This window comes from Peromyscus maniculatus, chromosome X, assembly GCF_049852395.1.
Source record: "Peromyscus maniculatus bairdii isolate BWxNUB_F1_BW_parent chromosome X, HU_Pman_BW_mat_3.1, whole genome shotgun sequence".
In the NCBI taxonomy this organism is placed as follows: Eukaryota; Metazoa; Chordata; class Mammalia; order Rodentia; family Cricetidae; genus Peromyscus; species Peromyscus maniculatus.
Window position 1 is genome coordinate 25,647,258 of NC_134875.1, and position 17,793 is coordinate 25,665,050.

Sequence of the window (17,793 nt, forward strand, 5' to 3'; positions counted from 1 at the left end):
CACCATGTTTGTCCAGGTTTGTCTCTTCAAGTGTTCAAAACCCTTGCTCTTTGTCTTCCCTGAAACAAGTGCCCTAGTTGAGGCACAAAGTACCAGCAACCTACTTGCACTTCTCAGAGCACGGCGAGCATATCCAACTTGCTGCTCTTCTCAGTTGCAATGCACTCAGATTCTCAACACTCCTCTGTCGCTTACTACTCATTCTCTACCATGAGTTATGGTTCCATTACAGGCTCTGTAAGAGGAACATCTCTCTGGATCTTCAGAGCCCAGAATAATGCCTGCCACAAAGAGCTACTTAACAAGCACATGCTCAATTAAAGGCTGCTTGCTATGTCCCTGTACTTAGGTAATGATTTTATTTAATCCTACACAAAAATTTGTATGGTAGTGGGTTCAATTATTATCTCCACTTTTCAAGTAAGAAAAATGATGTTCAGAGAAGTTAAATGATTGTTCTCAAAATCCGTATTTATATTTGTATGGCTAATCATTCCACAACAATCTGCAATTTGAAATGCCACGTAGGATCTAAGAATGCCAGGAACCTACATCTGTCATCCTCTGTTTCATGAAGCGATGCTATTCAAATGGCTTCATTAAAAGCAGTGTCTGGTTTTCCCATAGTTGCTTTTTGAAATGAACTGATTTCCATTAGATTATTCGAGATATCTTATGAAGGTAAAATGCACGTGAAGGGAAACTTTGGCTATTTCTTATCAATTGTTCACTGAGCTCATTAGTTGCCATACTTTAATCTCATTACAACAGCTAGAGTTAGTGTCTCACTCATACATTATCATTTTTTTAATTCCCTCGTGAAGCCACATGGATGGCTCAGTGGGTAAAAGTTTTTTCTGCTTGAATCTAATGACTTGACTTCAGTCCTCAGAATCCACGTCAAAAACTATATGGATGGCAGAAGTTTGTAATCCCAGTGTTCCCACAGGGAGCTGGGAGGTGGAGACAGGAGAATTATCCAGAAACTTGAACACTGGCTGGACTGGAATAAGCTGTGCAATGATAGACACAGTAAGAGAGACCCCGACTCAACAATTCGCAAGTTATGAATAGAGCCCTGAAGTCATGTTCTGTGACAAGTGCCATGGCTTGGTAGCTCTCCTTCACTGCCCCTCACACATTCACACACAAAATAAAATTTGAAAAATCTTTTATAATCAACAAATTTTTCAAAACACTGCTCTGTATCCTCAAAACCATACTACTCGAAGGCAGATAAGGAGGAATTTACAGATTAACAATGGTAGGTAGAAGTGGCAATGGCCACGGATAGCACATGTTGAGAACGTATTGTGTACCAGGCCTGTGAGTACTTAAAGATTTACTTGAGTTACCCATTAAAGCCCTATAAAGCAGGGCTCTTTTATTTCATTTAAAACACAGGGGAAGTGGGCCTCGTAGAATTTAACTCACTTGCTTGGGGTCACTCACACAGCTAGTAAATGTAGACCCTGAACTGAAATCTGAAAGGACATGTCTTTAAAGCCTGGGCTTTTATCCCAAACTGGACTTTGAAGATTGTCCAAGTTACTAACCCTCCGAAAGCGCCAGTTTCCTCATCAGAAGATATTACTGATTGCTGTGAAGGTTAGAAATGCCCAGGGCCTGGGTCAAAAGTGCACACAATAGGCGTTTCAACTATTGTGTAGACATTTATGAATGCGTGAGGACAGTTAAGGAGCAGATGAAGACCCGAGATCCCTTTAAAAGCACTGGAGAGCTGGTGAGGTGGATCTACAGCTTCAGCTGTCTTGGGAGCTGGCCCTCTCCCCTCCAGGATACAGTGACCAAATGAAGCTCTGAGCGACAGGCGGGGGGCAGGGGCCTGACTCTGGCACAGGCAACCTCTGCAGGGAGTAGGGAGAGAGGCGGGGAGCTGGGAGGGGCGTTCCAATCCTGGTCGTCAGAGGACTGCAGGTGCTAGGCAGAGTGGCTGTAGGTGGGTTTGGGAGCCAAGCGAGGGAGGGGGAGGAGGCTAGGGCGGGATAGCAGGCGGGTGGGAGAGAGAGGGAGGCGGGGCTCAGGGCCGGAGAGGCAGTCCTTAGACAGCTCTTCCCATGCCCGGCAGTTTGCTGCATCTGGAGGAGCTCTCTGGAGAATCTCCAACCTCGGAGCGGGCCTTCAACTACCGTAAGTACCTGCAAATGAGCGCATAGTCCAGAGGCTGAAGATTAATTACTGGCCACAAAATCCTAAACAAAACCCCGAAAGAGTCCCCCTGCTGTGATTAATTGCCGTAAATCAAACTGCTCCCCAGTCTTTCCCCCCACCCCCTTCCTCTCTGTCTTTCTCCTTCTCTCCCCCGATCGCAGCCCCGCCTCGATGAGAATCTCTGGGAAATGTAGATATCTCTTCTTTCCTTTCTCAATCTTCCCTCCAAACCCTAAGCAAAGCTTGTTTGTACCCGGCACCCTGCGGAGCCCAACCCCTTTGATTTCTGGAGCCCTTAAAGCTATGAAGGGGGCTAGCCATTAGATATTTCGGATATATCACCCTCGAAAACACTGCGACGCTGCCTAATGGTGAGGAAAGTGCCAGGGGTAGAGTACAAGGGGACCCTTAAAAAAACGGCCTCAACTGCCTAAGTTGGGGGTGAGGTGAAAGGGCAAGATGGGCGTGGTCAATTTTGAACCTCAGGGTTGTTCCCAAGTTCCCTGGGCATAAAGATTCATCATCTTGGCTGAAGTGATATGATACCTTAAAAAAAAAATCCCCAAATGATTGAGGAGTGGTCAGCCATGCTGAGAAATTCAGCTTTTCTGACTCACTCCAGTTGCCAATAGACAAGGCCCTGATGTCTGTGTGGTAAGGCTGAATCCTCAGATGGCATTTCCTGGGTGCAATCCCAGGTTGAACTCTCCTAGCACAAAGAACCTAGCTTCCCCTACTAGATCCTGGCCCAGTGCTCCAAGGGGTAACAGTGCAACAGGGTGGTGTCCAAGCTTTGGTCTGGCGCTGAGAAAATTGGGGACAAGGGGTTCTAGAAATTGAGATGGAAAGAGTCACATTAGGGTGCTATGCCAAACGTATACCCCTCTGAAAAACGGGACAAAATACACCTGTTTACATGAAATGTACACAGTATGCCTGGCACTGTACACAGGTTTTCTGTAATCCAAACAACAAGGCTAGCACATGTTATTTCCCCACTAACATAAGAAAAGTTCAGAAATTAAATTAAGCATCCTTCAATACAAATAAATGAAAAACAGGGCCCGCCTCTTCTTGAATCTGTCCGCGTCAACTTGTTGTCTACTGCCAAGGTGTTTTGAAAATCTATCTTTCCACTCCTCCATTTTGTTCTCTCTTACCGCTAGACCACATCAGAGGCTGTCAGTCTACGGGAAGTTTAGAGAAACAAAGTCATTTTCTTTCTCTCTTGTGGAAGCTACCAATCCCTCATTCCAACTGAGCTAAGGTCAAACAGCTCAGGTCAGGCAAGGTTTCACACTATGAGTAGATATTTCATGAAGGAGAATTCGCCGGAGTTTGTGCTGTGGGGATACACCTTCCCTTAGCAAAAGGTCACTTTGCAGAGAGAGGGGAGAAGATCCACTTCATGTATATGGAATATGTATGATTGGTAATGACTTCTGGGAAAATGAGAAGACCTCTCGAAACTCAAGTATCTTTGTTACGTTCCTTAAAATTCAAACAATCCCATTTTCTTCAGAGGTAGTGAAAAAGCTGCTTAGACGCTAAGGACAAGTTCTAAAGAGGGATAGTTTACACTTTTATTTACTATCTGGGCAGCTGGATTAACCAACACCTGCTCAAAATAGGGTATTAAGTGTTGGGGTTAAGCTACAAGAGTGCCTCAGAAGCACTCCTTAGAAGGAACAGTCCTTCTAAGGAAATGGGAGGATGATGGAAGATGAAGATGGGGTGAGAGAAGGTGCTGCCTCTGGATATTTTAGTGTCAGCCTTGGAGTTAAACATGCACTTTAAATTTTATTTAATATTTTGACTTTCAGCAAATTATGTATCCTTCCTAAACTCCATTTGCCTCAGCAACAAAATGGGGGCAGCAGTAATTCCTTCTTTACTAAGTCGTTGGATGACTCTGGTGTGTGTGTGTGTGTGTGTGTGTGTGTGTGTGTGTGTGTGTGTGTGTGTGTGTGTGCTTGCTTGTGTGCAGATATCTGATTAAAGGATATTAAAAGATGAGTCTTAGTATGTTCCATTTTCTCCACTCAGTAGGGGTTCTTCTGGCTTGATTAAGGTCATTTTCTGTGCCTTTGGAATCTCAGGGACAAATAAACATTTCAACAAAAATAATGTCTTGGATCCCAGGAAAAGATCTTGAAAGGAGAGATGGGCAAGTGCAGAAAAGGGTCAAGGCAAGGAAAGCAACAAGTGGCCTTATTAACAAGCTAGGTTCCTGTGAACCAGTGGAATGTAAGCTTGTCAAGAGTAATGCAGTGATCTCACCTCAACTTGAAAGAGCAGAACTAGTCCCTGAGCAAGAAAATTTCTTCTTTTAGATTCTACTATCTTTTAAGAAGCAAACCTTCAAGACTTGGAGTACACATCCTGCACCAGAGACCCCACAGCCCTGGACAGGCCAGAGCAGGGGCCATGATGCTTCGGACCTTCACTCTCTTGCTTGGTTGCATTTGTAAGTACAAGGAAGGACTGAGAAGCAAGTGACCCTGTTAAGAGAAGTTCTTGTGAGCAGGCTCCTGGGGGATGTGGAAGAGATTGCTGAGTCTCTCCTTTACCATTTTCTCTTTCCAGGGCTCAGTCTGGGTATGACCTCAATGGGTAAGTGCCTTCCTGCCTGAGATTATAAGGAACTAGCCTGTCTGCATGGCCTTGAGATACCCAAGCAAGATTGGTCTGCTTGGAAATCAGAGCTTCTTCCATCATGACTTGCTTTCCCAAGAACTGTGAAGCATTGCTTTTTCTTTCATTTGAAGGCAGCTCATGCCCCTGTTCATTTGGATTCCTTGAACAAATGCCCTAGCATCTCTGTCCCAAACCCTTATATGAGCAGACACTCCCACCCCCCACAGCAAGGCAAAAGTCAGCATATGGGCGGGTTAGAGACAATTTTCAGGCATGCTGTGAGGCACTTTGCGGGAGGGAGTGGACTGACTGCTGGTATCTTTGTGATTTTGGGGAATAACAGCAGAGGAGTCTCAACCAGAGCTTTGGATAGAATCCAACTACCCCCAGGCCCCTTGGGAGAACATCACACTTTGGTGCAGAAGCCCCTCTCGGGTATCCAGCAAGTTCCTGCTGCTGAAGGATAACACTCAGATGACCTGGATCCGTCCTCCTTACAAGACCTTCCAAGTTTCATTCTTTATAGGTGCCCTTACTGAGTCCAATGCAGGTCTTTATCGGTGCTGCTACTGGAAGGAGAAAGGCTGGTCGAAACCCAGTAGAATTCTAGAGTTAGAAGCACCAGGTGAGAGGACAAAGCTAGATACTTCAGTATCCTTTCCCACTCTTGGGACTCAAAATCACCACCTCAGAGAAAGATTTGCTGAATTACTTCCAATGCATGCATGTATGTGCTCCATATGTGGCACCTGAGTGCCTACTTTGTATCAGACAATGCATGTAGAGGATGCAGCTCTGGAAGGCTGGGGCAAAGAAGAGTGGCTCTGGGAAGGCTCATCTAAAGCCGAAGGCTCCTGTCCTCAAGTCAAAGCAGCACTCTCCTTGTTCTAACTCAAATCACTTCATTCTTTCTTTACAGGCCAACTTCCTAAACCCATCTTCTGGATCCAGGCAGAGACCCCCCCTCTTCCTGGATGCAATGTTAACATCCTCTGTCATGGATGGCTTCAGGATTTGGTATTTATGCTGTTTAAAGAGGGATACACAGAGCCCGTAGATTACCAAGTCCCAACTGGGACAATGGCCATATTCTCCATTGACAACTTGGCACCTGAGAATGAAGGGGTTTACATCTGCCGCACTCATATCCAGATGCTCCCCACTCTGTGGTCAGAGCCCAGCAATCCCCTGAAGCTGGTGGTGGCAGGTGGGTGTGGCTATGGCTGCTGGCATCTGACAATTGTTATCCCAGGGATCATGGCTGGTTGAGCAAAATTTATGATATTACTTGCCTCAGCCAGTTTCTAGGCCCTGCAAGATTGGTGAGGCAGCCATTTCACATGTTCCTGAGCTCCAAATTAGAATCACACATGCTTTAAAGCAGATAAACCTTTGGCCTGTTTGTGAGCCTAGCCATCTATTCAGTAGCTTCATCTTATCACAGGTTTATTGTTCTTTACTTGTAGATTACTGTTCATTCACTCATTCATCCAATATTTATTGAGCACCTAATATGTGCCAGGCATTGCCAGTGCAGTCTTAAAATTGATTCCTTAAAAATTGAAGTGTATTTGTGATGATTATATTTAAGGGTGTAAAGTAGAATGAATCATTATTCTCACTGATGAAAAATAAACAAATGACAAAGAAAGTGATAGTTTATATTTTAGAAATGGCTTGAAAGATTACTTTGTCCCATATCAATAGAGCCAGTAAAGGCAGCACCAAGCTCCAAACACAGAAGGAAACTCCTCCAAAGGTCCAAATACTAGTCACACACTCCAGCTTCAACTCCTCTATCCCATGTCCTGGATGATTCCAGATGGAATTGTCTACATTTATGTAATTTCCACAGCAAGCAACATAGATCCAGGGAAATTGTGATGCTACAGAAAGTACCCGGATTCCTAGTTCCACCCATGACACTGCTTCCCTGTGTGATGTTGAGCACGTCATGTCACTTCTCTGTGCTTCTGTTTTCTCCATTCTAACCCAGGATAACAGTATCTGTCCAATCTATTGTATAATGCCACTCTGTGCTTCAGTTTCATGATCTGCAAAATCGGTATAAGAGTAATGCCTACCTCACAGGGTTGTTGTGAGGATTTACCTACATAACATGTACAGTGCCTGGCATATAAGTTCTCAATAAATGGTAGATAATAATTTTATTAATATAGCTTTTTCTTTAGGATCAAAGTACAAAGGACTGTTTAACTGGTGTATATGGATACTTGTTGTACACATACCCTTCCAATGTAGATCCCACTAACACATATTTTTGCAATTAGTGTTCACCAGTATTTCCCACTTGTTTGTTAGTGTTATGCTGGCAGGGATTTAATATTCTTTACACTCAGTACCCTTAGACTGGCATGATTCACGACTCATCCAAAAAGCTTCCATGAGTATATGATGGGGCTGATCTTACCATAGTTGATGAATTGGTGTGCCTGAGATTTGAGTGGGGGATAAGATGGAGTCGTGTAGAGCTCAAGTTTATTAGTACAACACCTTAGTAAAACAACCCATGGAAATGAGGGTAAGCCCCATTACCAGATCTCATTGGCTTACTGCGTTATTGCCCCAAATCTCCCTCCTTATTGGCCTCCTCCAGCCTCATGTTTTGAGGTTGGAAGTAGGATTTTAAGGTGAGATTAATGTGTTCAGATGTTCTTATTAATATTTCAGTGAAAGTTTTACTCAACAAGATGGAATCAAAGTCATTTTTATAGGTGTGGATTTTCTGGCTGTGGGAAGAACTATATTTGTCATTTCAGAGACCCAAAGATACAGAGCATTATGAGTGTAGACAGTCCCATGAGGCAAGCACCTATACCTGGCTGAGCTCACAGTAGAGCTAATACAGTCAGATGAGAGGGAAAGACTATAAGTGAACTTATCCTTGACTACATATGCAAGGAGGCATAAATCTAAGGAAATAGGAGGGAAGGCTACATTCCACTTACCACTTTTGTCTGAAGAAACTAGGAGACTAAAAATAGACTAGGGAAGAATTGGCCAAACTGTAACTTAAGGGTCTCTTCCCTTCTAGGTCTCTACCCCAAACCAACTCTGACAGCCCATCCTGGGCCCATCCTGGCACCCGGAGAAAGCCTGAGTCTCAGGTGCCAAGGGCCAATATATGGAATGACGTTTGCTTTAATGAGGTTGGAAGACTTGAAGAAATCTTTTTACCACAAGAAGCCAATAAAAAATGAGGCATATTTCTACTTCCGGGCTCTGAAGATCCAGGATACAGGGCACTATCTCTGTCTTTACTATGATGGGTCATACAGAGGCTCACTGTTTAGTGATATCCTGAAAGTCTGGGTGACTGGTAAGACAGGGGTGTGCGATGGAACAGGTCATAAACCCTCATCTGATTCCCTCTCCCTCCTTGCACCTAGTCACTTGGCCATGGTTAACAGTGGGTGGAAGGAGCAGACTTTGGTGAGCTTAGTGGGGGATTTGCAAAGTGCAAGTGGGAAGACAGAGAAGGAAAATAGCCCTAAGCATTGGAAGGAGGGGAAAGTTCTACCATTGGCTATTTGTGTTTTGGGTCTCGTCCTAGACACTTTCCCCAAGACCTGGCTACTTGTTCAGCCCAGTCCTGTGGTTCAAATGGGTCAAAACGTAAGCCTGAGATGTCAAGGACTGATGGATGGAGTGGGGCTCGCACTCTATAAGAAGGGAGAAGAGAGACCCCTTCAGTTTCTGGATGCCACCAGCAACACCGGCAACAAATCATTCTTCCTCAAGAATGTGACGTACAAAGATGCTGGCATTTATAGCTGTCAGTATTTTCTTACCTGGAAGACGTCCATTAAGATGGAAACATACAACACTGTGGAGCTGATGGTTGTAGGCAAGTGATCCCAACTGCCTTTAATGTTATTGTCGCCTGTTTGCTTTTATCATTGTTGCTATGCTCTAAGGGGATCCTAGTGGCTCTTGCACTTTCTTAAAGCTATGAGCTAAAAAGAAAACACTAGGAGGGTGGTGTAGGACTTTCTACATCCTTCAGGAACCTTCTCTCAGGACTCACCTTAAGCCTTACCTCTCCACACGATCCAGACTCACTGTGACTCATGAAAAAAATTATTTTCCTTCAAGCCAGGGAGATCTTACAGGTATGAGGTCTTCCTGATTGAAAGTAGGAGCCAGTAGTGTTTAGAGAACCAAGGAGAGGGGGGAAGAACTCTAAACACACAGGCTTGAAGTCAATTATCAAATGTAAGTGAAAAGAAAGAGAATCCCAAATGGGGAGCTCAAAAACATTTGGCAGGGGAGAGGGTGCTTAGCTCAATGTCACTCTAACTGTGGTCTCTGGATTGGTTTCAGATAAGCCCCCCAAACCCTCCCTTTCAGCTTGGCCCAGTTCCGTGTTCAAAGTAGGAAAGACCATCACCTTTCAGTGCCGAGTATCTCATCCAGTACTTGAATTTTCTTTGGAATGGGAAGAAAGAACAACATTCCAAAAATTCTCAGTAGATGGAGGAGACTTCATCATCACTGACATTGAAGGACAAGGCACAGGGACCTACAGTTGCAGCTATTATATTGAGACACACACTAACACCTGGTCACAGCACAGTGAGCCTCTGCAGTTGGTGGGGCCAGCAGGTGAGAGGATAACTTCTCGTAGGAATATCCTTCCATATCCTGGGATCCTAAAGTAGTACCCAGAAATATACAGGACGGGGGGGGGGGTGCGGGCTTGGAAGTCAGGACCCATGTGTCTAGGCATACTTCCTTTGGTATTCTACAATAATTCAAAGCAGTGAGCAAGATATTCTGAAGACTCCATGAAAAGAAAAAGCACATCTATCCCAAGCTTTCCAAGTAACCAGCTCCTCTCCCCCACCATGAATTTATCTGTCTGACCTTATCCCCAGCAAGACTTTCGCTTCTGGTCTTCTCTGGTCACAGGCTTCCTCACCTGGAATTCCATTCCAAATGAAGCTTTCAGGATGTCCTTATCTATCCAGATTGTTTCCTTGCTGCTCCTAGTGCTGTGGATACGGTGGAAATGTCGGAGACTGAGATTCAGGTAACTGTCTTCTCTCTCCCTGTTGTTTCCCAAGGAGCTGATTGTGTGCTCACCTAGTCTCCAGAATGGGCTACTCCCCAGTGGCAGTAAGCCACAGGGATGCACTCTTAGGTTTCTCTCCAGCCTCAAGGCTTTACTGGTTAAGGCATTCCATTTGTTTCTCTTTCACCTTGCAGAGGGGTCTTTTCCCAAGCTGGAAAGTGGAGTCAAGTATAGTTTTCAGAGGCTACAGAAATAACCAGAACCATGTTCCCTAACCTCTATACCTCCTACAATGCCCCAAATCTCTCCTTAAACAACTCTGTCCACAAGACATTATAGATGTCTTTCCAATAGATATGGTGTGAACATGCTCTCTTGTAAGGATCTATGCTCTTCTGTCTTCCAGATTATCTAATTCCCATCTCATCTTTTCCAATTTACCCTCATTCCACACATTCTTTCAAGGGCTAGAGCAAATATTTTGGCCCATTCAAGGTTCCTTAGAAACCAGTTTTTCTGTTACTCTAGACTCCTATTATCTGTGCAGAGCATCCTTAGAATATAGTTTTAACATGAATAGGTATTTGGTAAGACAAGATATAGATCCTGAGAATCTGACTCTTTCCTCTAGCCTGAAAATTGCTCAAAAAATCCTCCTGCTATTTGATTCTCCAGTGTCCTTTGGACCATTGATTTTTCTCCTTAATCCCTATGGTTTTCTAAGGCTATTCCAGTTGGCAATGTAAAGAGAAATGACAGATCTTATCCAAGCAGGCCTTCCCACCTAAATGTTGTGCCCACTTCCCTCCACCCTCTGCTCCTGGGTGTCCCTTTCTGCCACCTTTGTGTGTCTTGGAAATTTAATACACAACGGATGATCACTATGACTATGTGTGTCTGTGTTTCCACTGAGATCTGAGGGATAGAGTGCCAGGACAACAAGTGGAGAGCCACCTATGGTTTCTGGAAAACAAAACAACAACAACAACAAAAAGACAAAAAAAAAAACCACCCTTGGAGTTTTCAAACAGTTTCAGTGAGATCAAATTTTACTGTTCTATAGATTCTACCCTAAATTCCATATGCTTTAGGCTAACCTCCTAGTAGGATTAAAAAAGATATAACTTCATATGTCTCACCCTACTCCAAGACCATTGCAGCAAAGAAAAATATCGGAATCCAGATTTCATAGAGAGCAGCTTGAAAAGTTGTTTTTCTGACGAGGAAAAGGCTGAGATTGGCCACTGTTTCCTAAAAAAAAACCTGCCAATTGAACTTTGGCTTTATACCTCCTAATTGTACAGCAAGCAGAGCCCAACAACAGTGCTCCACATTTGTGGTCACAATCTAGGGAGTGGGAGAGAGATACCACTCTCTGACAGGCTTAGCTGGGCACTGACAGGCAGTCTTCTGGTAATTCATCAAGGCTGCCTAGGCAACCCTTCCATAACAAAGGCAGGTGAGGCAGGTCAGTCTGAAGACCAGTCCTGCCATAGGAACAACTGCTTCCAAACTTAAACTTGATGACTGAGAAACACTCAAGGTTGCTCTTTCCACCCCCACACCCAACCACCCAGAGCTGCTGAGCTCCAGGGGTTCTGAGAACTGGAGATACAAAAGCATTTCTCCATCGGACATCTCATTTGCAACCTAATCAGGGGCCATGGGAAACTGATAAAAAATATATACTGTGGGAGGGGCAACGATGAGGAGCATGCAGGTCCTGAAAGTGCAAGGGCTTTGTAGGTGGTTAGTGCCTCAAAAAGAAAAGTCATCGGTGTCAGAAAAGATCAGATCCCATTATCCTGGCCATACCCAGTCCCTATTGGGTAGTGAATAAGCCAATGACATAAATTGCCGCCCCCTTTTCTCCGCCCTCCCCCTAATCCCAGCAACTCCTCTCATCTCTTTTCTGGTCTCGCTAGAGAAGCCTGGTTGTTGGGAACAGCTCAAGGGGTCGCCATGCTCTTCATACTCATGGCCGTTCTTTGCTGTGGTGAGTACAAAGTGTTGGGCCAGGAGTCTGGCAGCAGGCTTGAGGGTGGTCTTGGTGAAGAGGGGCCAGAGGCTGACAACGGTTTCTTTTGCAGGACTGTGCAGTGGGACACTGGCAGAAGAGATTGGTGAGTTTTTTCCTGCTCCAGACTGGGACATTCCTCTCTGGAGATCCGAAATAACTACAGAGTGTCAGTGTCAGTGCCCAGGGAGTGACTGGTTGGGAGGGAAGGACAGCCAGGAAGGGGCACTTGTTAAAGCTACTGGCAAAATTAAGCCTCCAACTCTATCCTTCTGCCTGTAAAAAATTCCTTCAGGCTCCTGCATTTTTGTGAGGCTCAGCTGAGACATCAGCTTCCCCTTTCCCCAGCACCTGAAGAAAGACGCAAGATAGCAAAGAAAAGATTTTGGCTGAAAGGGGCGCAGGGGGGTGGGGTGAGGAGCTGGGTAGGGGCTTCAATAGAAAGGAAAGCGGGGAAGGAGAATGCCAGGAGGAAGGCTTCATTAACTCTGCTGTTTCTAGAAATAATCATGCCAACTCCTAAGCCTGAACTCTGGGCAGAGACGAACTTCCCTCTGGCCCCGTGGAAGAACTTAACCCTCTGGTGCAGAAGCCCTTCTAGCTCAACTAAGGAGTTTGTGTTACTGAAGGACGGGACCGGGTGGATTGCAACTCGCCCAGCCTCGGAGCAGGTCCGGGCTGCCTTCCCCCTTGGCGCCCTGACCCACAGCCACACCGGGAGTTACCATTGCCATTCATGGGAGGAGATGGCTGTGTCGGAGCCTAGTGAAGCACTTGAACTAGTAGGAACAGGTAAGCGAAGACAGAGGATCCTCCCGGAGTGATCCCCAGTGTCCCTGGGACCTCTGTGAGGCTAGGAGGAAAGGATGGGGGAGGGGTGAGGAAAAGAGTGAGAAGAGACGGATTTGAAAACTCAGGGCTCCTCAGAATGCATTTCGTTTGTTTGTAAAGTAACTCTGAGCGTCCCATCTTGGGCACTTGCAAACTTCTGACTCCCTTTTCGTTCCATTTTGGTTTTCTAGACATCCTTCCCAAACCTGTCATTTCGGCTTCCCTCCCAATCCGGGGCCAGGAACTGCAGATCCGATGCAAAGGATGGCTAGAGGGTTTGGGCTTTGCTCTGTATAAGAAGGGAGAGCAGGAACCTGTCCAGCAACTCGGTGCCGTTGGTAGAGAAGCCTTCTTTACAATTCAAAGAATGGGAGATAAAGAGGAGGGCAATTACAGCTGCCGCACACACACCGAAATGCAGCCCTTCAAGTGGTCTGAGCCCAGTGAGCCCCTGGAGCTTGTCATAAAAGGTAGAGCTGAAAGGAGTATGTGAGGGAGGAGGGGCAGAAAGTGCCTGTTGGACACTCCTATCACCCCCACAAATTTTGCTGCTGGTACTAGGAGCCTGTGTCCAATCTTAGAGCCAGGCAGGCGTGGCGCTGGGAGTGCCAGGGCCTCTGGCTGCACGATATTAATAGACATAATTGTTATTAATAGCTTGGGTTTGTGGAGGGTGATTTAATTTTTCTGATTATTTTCCCATTGATTACCTCATTTAACTATAGAGGAAATCCTGAAGAGAGGTGAAGTGGGTACTATTTCCTTCTCTTATCCACATGGGCAAACTCAGGCTCAGAGAACTAACTAACAGAGTTCTAAGGCAAGTTTACCCCTTCAACAGCCTCCCTTGCCTGTTCCAGTGACAGTGATTTGGATTCATCTAGAGGCAAGGAGAGACTGGATGAGGGATACCTGTAAAACCAAACAAAAACATTAATGCAACTATTTATGAAAATGCATATAGAGAACAGCTTCCCCAAACCAACATTTCCTGTATTTGTTTCCTGTTTTCTTGATTTGGTTTTGTACTGTTTTGTTTTTCTCTTCTAGAAGTGTACCCGAAGCCTTTCTTCAAGACGTGGGCCAGTCCTGTGGTCACTCCTGGTGCCCGAGTGACTTTCACTTGCTCCACCTCCCATGAGCACATGAGCTTCATTCTTTACAAGGATGACAATGAAATTGCATCGAGTGACCCCGCCTGGGGAACTCCAGGGTCTAGTGCAGCTCACTTTCTGGTCATTTCAGTGGCCGTTGGTGATGGGGGAAACTATAGCTGTCGTTATTATGACTTTTCCATCTGGTCTGAGCCCAGCGACCCTGTGGAGCTAATTGTGACAGGTTAGGGAGAGGGGAACTCTTGGTGGAGATAGTATTGACCCTAGAAGAGTGATTGGAGGGGCTGCCAGCGGGAGGGGAAGACATGTGTTCTGTAAAGGACACAGCAACATTCTTGGGGTAGTGCTCAGCACATGATGAACTGTCTAAGGAGGACAGCTGCTTATGTTATTATCACGAGAAGAGAAGACAAAGGAGTCAGGGGGAGGCCAGAAATTCACCTCTGAAAAAAAAGTAGTGAGGTAGATAGGGGTGGCCAATTCAAGAACCAAGCTCAAGTTGCCTGCTTTCTAAAATAGTTCTTTGAGGCTTGGCCTTGAGCTTTGAGTTCAAGGTCTGCTTTTGCCTGAACTGAGCTGTCAGGGATTGGTGGGGTGGATGGCCCTCAGAGAATCGGAGAAAACCTTGAAATGTCAGGTGCATGTTAGACAGCCATTACAAACGATTGTTTCAAAGGGTGTTTAACGTCATAGGAAAGTGTTTTTTAATATAAACATATCAGATTCTCCAACTCTGAGTACAGTGGGTCTCAATTACATAAATAGTCTCAGCTCCAAGGACATAGTCATGTGTTAAAACGCAAGTGGGAAAATAGTTATATTTGAGCTGGTAAAATTATGTTTTCTTCATTAGTTTTTTATTACATTTTCTAATTTTCCACAATAAACATATATCATCTCCCATAACAACATTATAAAGGCTACTTGCAAAATGTGGGGAGCAGTCTTTTCTTATATTATAATCTTTTCCCTTTTAGAATACTACCCGAAACCCACTCTCCTGGCACAGCCAGGTCCAGTGGTGCTTCCTGGGAAGAATGTGACACTACGCTGCCAGGGAACTTTTCCGGGCATGAGGTTTGCCCTCTTACAGGAGGGTACTCATGCTCCCTTACAGTTCCAGAGTGCTTCGGGGACCTCAGTTGACTTCCTCCTCCACACTGTTGGAGCAGAGGACTCTGGAAACTACAGCTGTATCTACTATGAGACAACCATGTCGAACAGAGGCTCATACCGTAGTGTGCCCCTTATGATCTGGGTGACTGGTAAGGACAGACAAAACAAGGGCTTGGGATAGGATCAGTTGGAGTATGGACTAAGGGGGTTGATCTCTTCTAGGAGGGCAGGCCAAGCTATGGAGGGGATTCAAGGAAAATCAATTATCGTGGTGTGGGAGTAACAAGGTTGCATACTTACACTGTATTCATCATTATTCTCTTTCTAGACACATTCCCCAGACCATGGTTGTCTGCTGAGCCTAGTTCTGTGGTCACTATGGGACAGAATGTTACTCTCTGGTGCCAAGGACCAGTTCATGGAGTTGGGTACATTTTGCACAAAGAAGGAGAAGCCACTTCAATGCAGCTTTGGGGGTCTACCAGCAATGAAGGAGCATTCCCTATTACCAATATATCTGATGCCAGCATAGGTCGTTATAGCTGCTGTTACCACCCTGACTGGATCAGCCCTATCAAGATACAGCCTAGCAACACTCTGGAACTCATAGTCACGGGTAAGGGGATGAGACTGTTAAGTGGGCATTGTAGTGTCGAAAGGATCGGATTGACTGGCTCATGAGAGACTAGGGGAGGTGAGGGAGGAACAGACTCCAAAATGGCTTCTCTCTGATGAGCAGTTCATTTCTTGCAGGTTTACTTCCTAAGCCCAGCCTGTTAGTTCAACCTGGTCCCATGGTAGCCCCTGGAGAAAACGTGACTCTTCAATGTCAAGGGGATCTGCCGGATTCAACATTTGTCCTTTTGAAGGAGGGGACTCAACAGCCTTTAGAGCAACAGAGGCCAAGTGGGTACAGAGCTGACTTCTGGATGCCAGTGGTGAGGGATCAGGATTCTGGTGTCTACAGCTGTGTTTATTATCTGGATTCTGCTCCCCTTGTGGCTTCGAATCACAGCAACCCCCTAGAGATCTGGGTGACTGGTAAGGTTCTGAAACCCAGGAAACATTTAGATTTTGTAGTTTGAGGCCTTTTAAGGGCTAAGAATAATACAAGAGATGGCTGGGTTCAGGGCCACTTCGTTTAACTCTGTGCTCTTGTTTTGGTTGCAGACAAGCCCCCTAAACCTTCTCTGTCAGCCTGGCCCAGCACTGTCTTCAAACTAGGGAAGGACATCACCCTTCAGTGCCGAGGACCCCTACCAGGAGTTGAATTTGTGCTGGAACATGATGGAGAAGAAGCACCCCAGCAGTTCTCAGAGGATGGAGACTTTGTCATCAACAATGTGGAAGGAAAAGGCATTGGAAACTACAGCTGCAGCTACCGTCTGCAGGCCTACCCTGACATCTGGTCAGAGCCCAGTGATGCCCTGGAGCTAGTTGGAGCAGCAGGTGAGTGGATAATCCCTCCAGGAAAGTTCCTGTCATGGTGTTCCTGAGATTTTCAGGACAGCCCACACAGAGATAGGTCAAGTTAGGAGACAGGAAGTTGGAACCCTCAAGTGCATCACACCTTTTGTAAAGATGAACCGAATGTAGGGGTTCAGGTGCACTCAGAGATACGGAATAGATCCATCTAAGGCCTCCCTGCCAGAAAGGAGGTCTGAGTGTCTCCGCATGTGCACCTCGACTGAATTCCTTCGACAGCTCAGTACATGGCTTGCATAGTGACTCTGAGGAGGTAAGAGAGGACAACATAATATTAAAAGGAACATTGCTATGCTAAGTTCTGATTCCATTTATTTATATACCACAGGGCCTGTTGCTCAAGAGTGCACTGTAGGTAACATTGTCCGAAGTACCCTGATTGTGGTGGTGGTGGTAGCCTTGGGGATAGTGCTAGCCGTAGAGTGGAAGAAGTGGCCTCGCCTTCGGACTAGGTAAATACTCAGCTCAGCTCAATTCCAGAAATGGAGTGCTGCTGGAAAGTCCATGATCCAATTACTTTTCTGGCATCTGAGCTTCACCCTACAATATGCTTTCAGGACCAGCCCCCATTAGTTTTCTATCTTTTTTCATTGTACAGGGGCTCTGAGACAGATGGAAGAGACCAGACCATAGTCCTTGAAGAGTGTAACCAAGAAGGAGAACCAGAAACCACCACCAATTCTCCTTCATCTGCCTCTCAGAGAATCTCAGCGGAACTGACAGTCCCAATATAATTATCCTCTCCTTTACAAGAGCTTTCCTCTCCTATCTTTTGCCTTCAGAGACCTGGAAATCCAACTTGCTTACCCTGGAATTCAGCAGCATTTACTGCTTTTTGAGTCTAGCCACCGGAGTTGGGTCAAGAGGATTCTTGGAGTGGCAAGCTCTACTAGGTCAAGCTGTTTCCCTTACCCCTGTAACTCCTCACCATACTGATTTACTGGTGCATGAAATTCTATTAAAACATATTCTTCTGAATAAAGAGAGTATTCACTATTTAACTGCAAAAACCATGGTAGTGGTCTTCTTTTGGTCTGTTTCCCACTTACAACTCAGCAGAAATGATAAGAGGACGTGAGAAAGGAGTTCAAGGGTTTGGTGGTGGAGGAGGGCGGGAGAGCTCCCAAATTGAGCTTTGCAACTTAGTTTTAGATGTGTGCACTGAACACGGTGTTCTGTTGCCCCTCCATCCTGTCCCTGCATGACAATATTCTGTTCAAGTCAAACATGAGAAGAACAAACACTGAAGTTACACTAATTTTTTCCCACTATGTTGTTTTTAGATTCATAGGCTTTCAAACAGCACGTCCAGCCCTCTATAGAACTTTGAAACTGGCAAAGAATGTCTTGTGACACTTAATAACAACCATAGAGTATTAACTAAT

The 17,793-nt window shown here is 45.4% G+C and overlaps 1 protein-coding gene across 5 annotated transcripts; it reads left to right on the forward strand.

The window, feature by feature from the left end:
• Positions 1 to 1,914: 1,914 nt before the first annotated feature.
• Igsf1 (immunoglobulin superfamily member 1) lies at positions 1,915 to 17,411 on the forward strand. Of its 5 annotated transcripts, none has more exons than XM_042269087.2 (21): positions 1,918 to 1,960; positions 2,090 to 2,151; positions 4,506 to 4,639; positions 4,759 to 4,785; positions 5,153 to 5,434; positions 5,729 to 6,016; positions 7,865 to 8,149; positions 8,384 to 8,677; positions 9,154 to 9,435; positions 9,742 to 9,862; positions 11,770 to 11,840; positions 11,935 to 11,967; positions 12,363 to 12,653; positions 12,884 to 13,162; positions 13,743 to 14,030; positions 14,785 to 15,072; positions 15,252 to 15,539; positions 15,677 to 15,964; positions 16,094 to 16,372; positions 16,737 to 16,860; positions 17,007 to 17,411. In XM_042269087.2, exons 3-21 carry the CDS (start codon positions 4,600 to 4,602, stop codon positions 17,140 to 17,142), a joined length of 3,984 nt encoding a protein of 1,327 aa, XP_042125021.1. In that variant the 5' UTR covers positions 1,918 to 1,960; positions 2,090 to 2,151; positions 4,506 to 4,599; the 3' UTR covers positions 17,143 to 17,411. The 5 variants fall into 5 exon arrangements, with proteins under 5 accessions (XP_042125023.1, XP_042125021.1, XP_042125022.1 ...); XM_042269088.2 differs by having other exon boundaries at positions 9,181 to 9,435; XM_042269089.2 differs by lacking the exon at positions 16,737 to 16,860 and having other exon boundaries at positions 1,915 to 1,960.
• Positions 17,412 to 17,793: the final 382 nt, after the last annotated feature.

Coding starts and splice junctions, on each gene's coding strand:
- Igsf1 (XM_042269087.2), top strand. CDS start 4,600: ATGATGCTTCGGACCTTCACTCTCTTGCTTGGTTGCATTT. Junction 4,786..5,152: donor TCTGGGTATGACCTCAATGG/GTAAGTGCCTTC, acceptor GGGGAATAACAG/CAGAGGAGTCTCAACCAGAG. Junction 16,373..16,736: donor GGAGCTAGTTGGAGCAGCAG/GTGAGTGGATAA, acceptor TATATACCACAG/GGCCTGTTGCTCAAGAGTGC.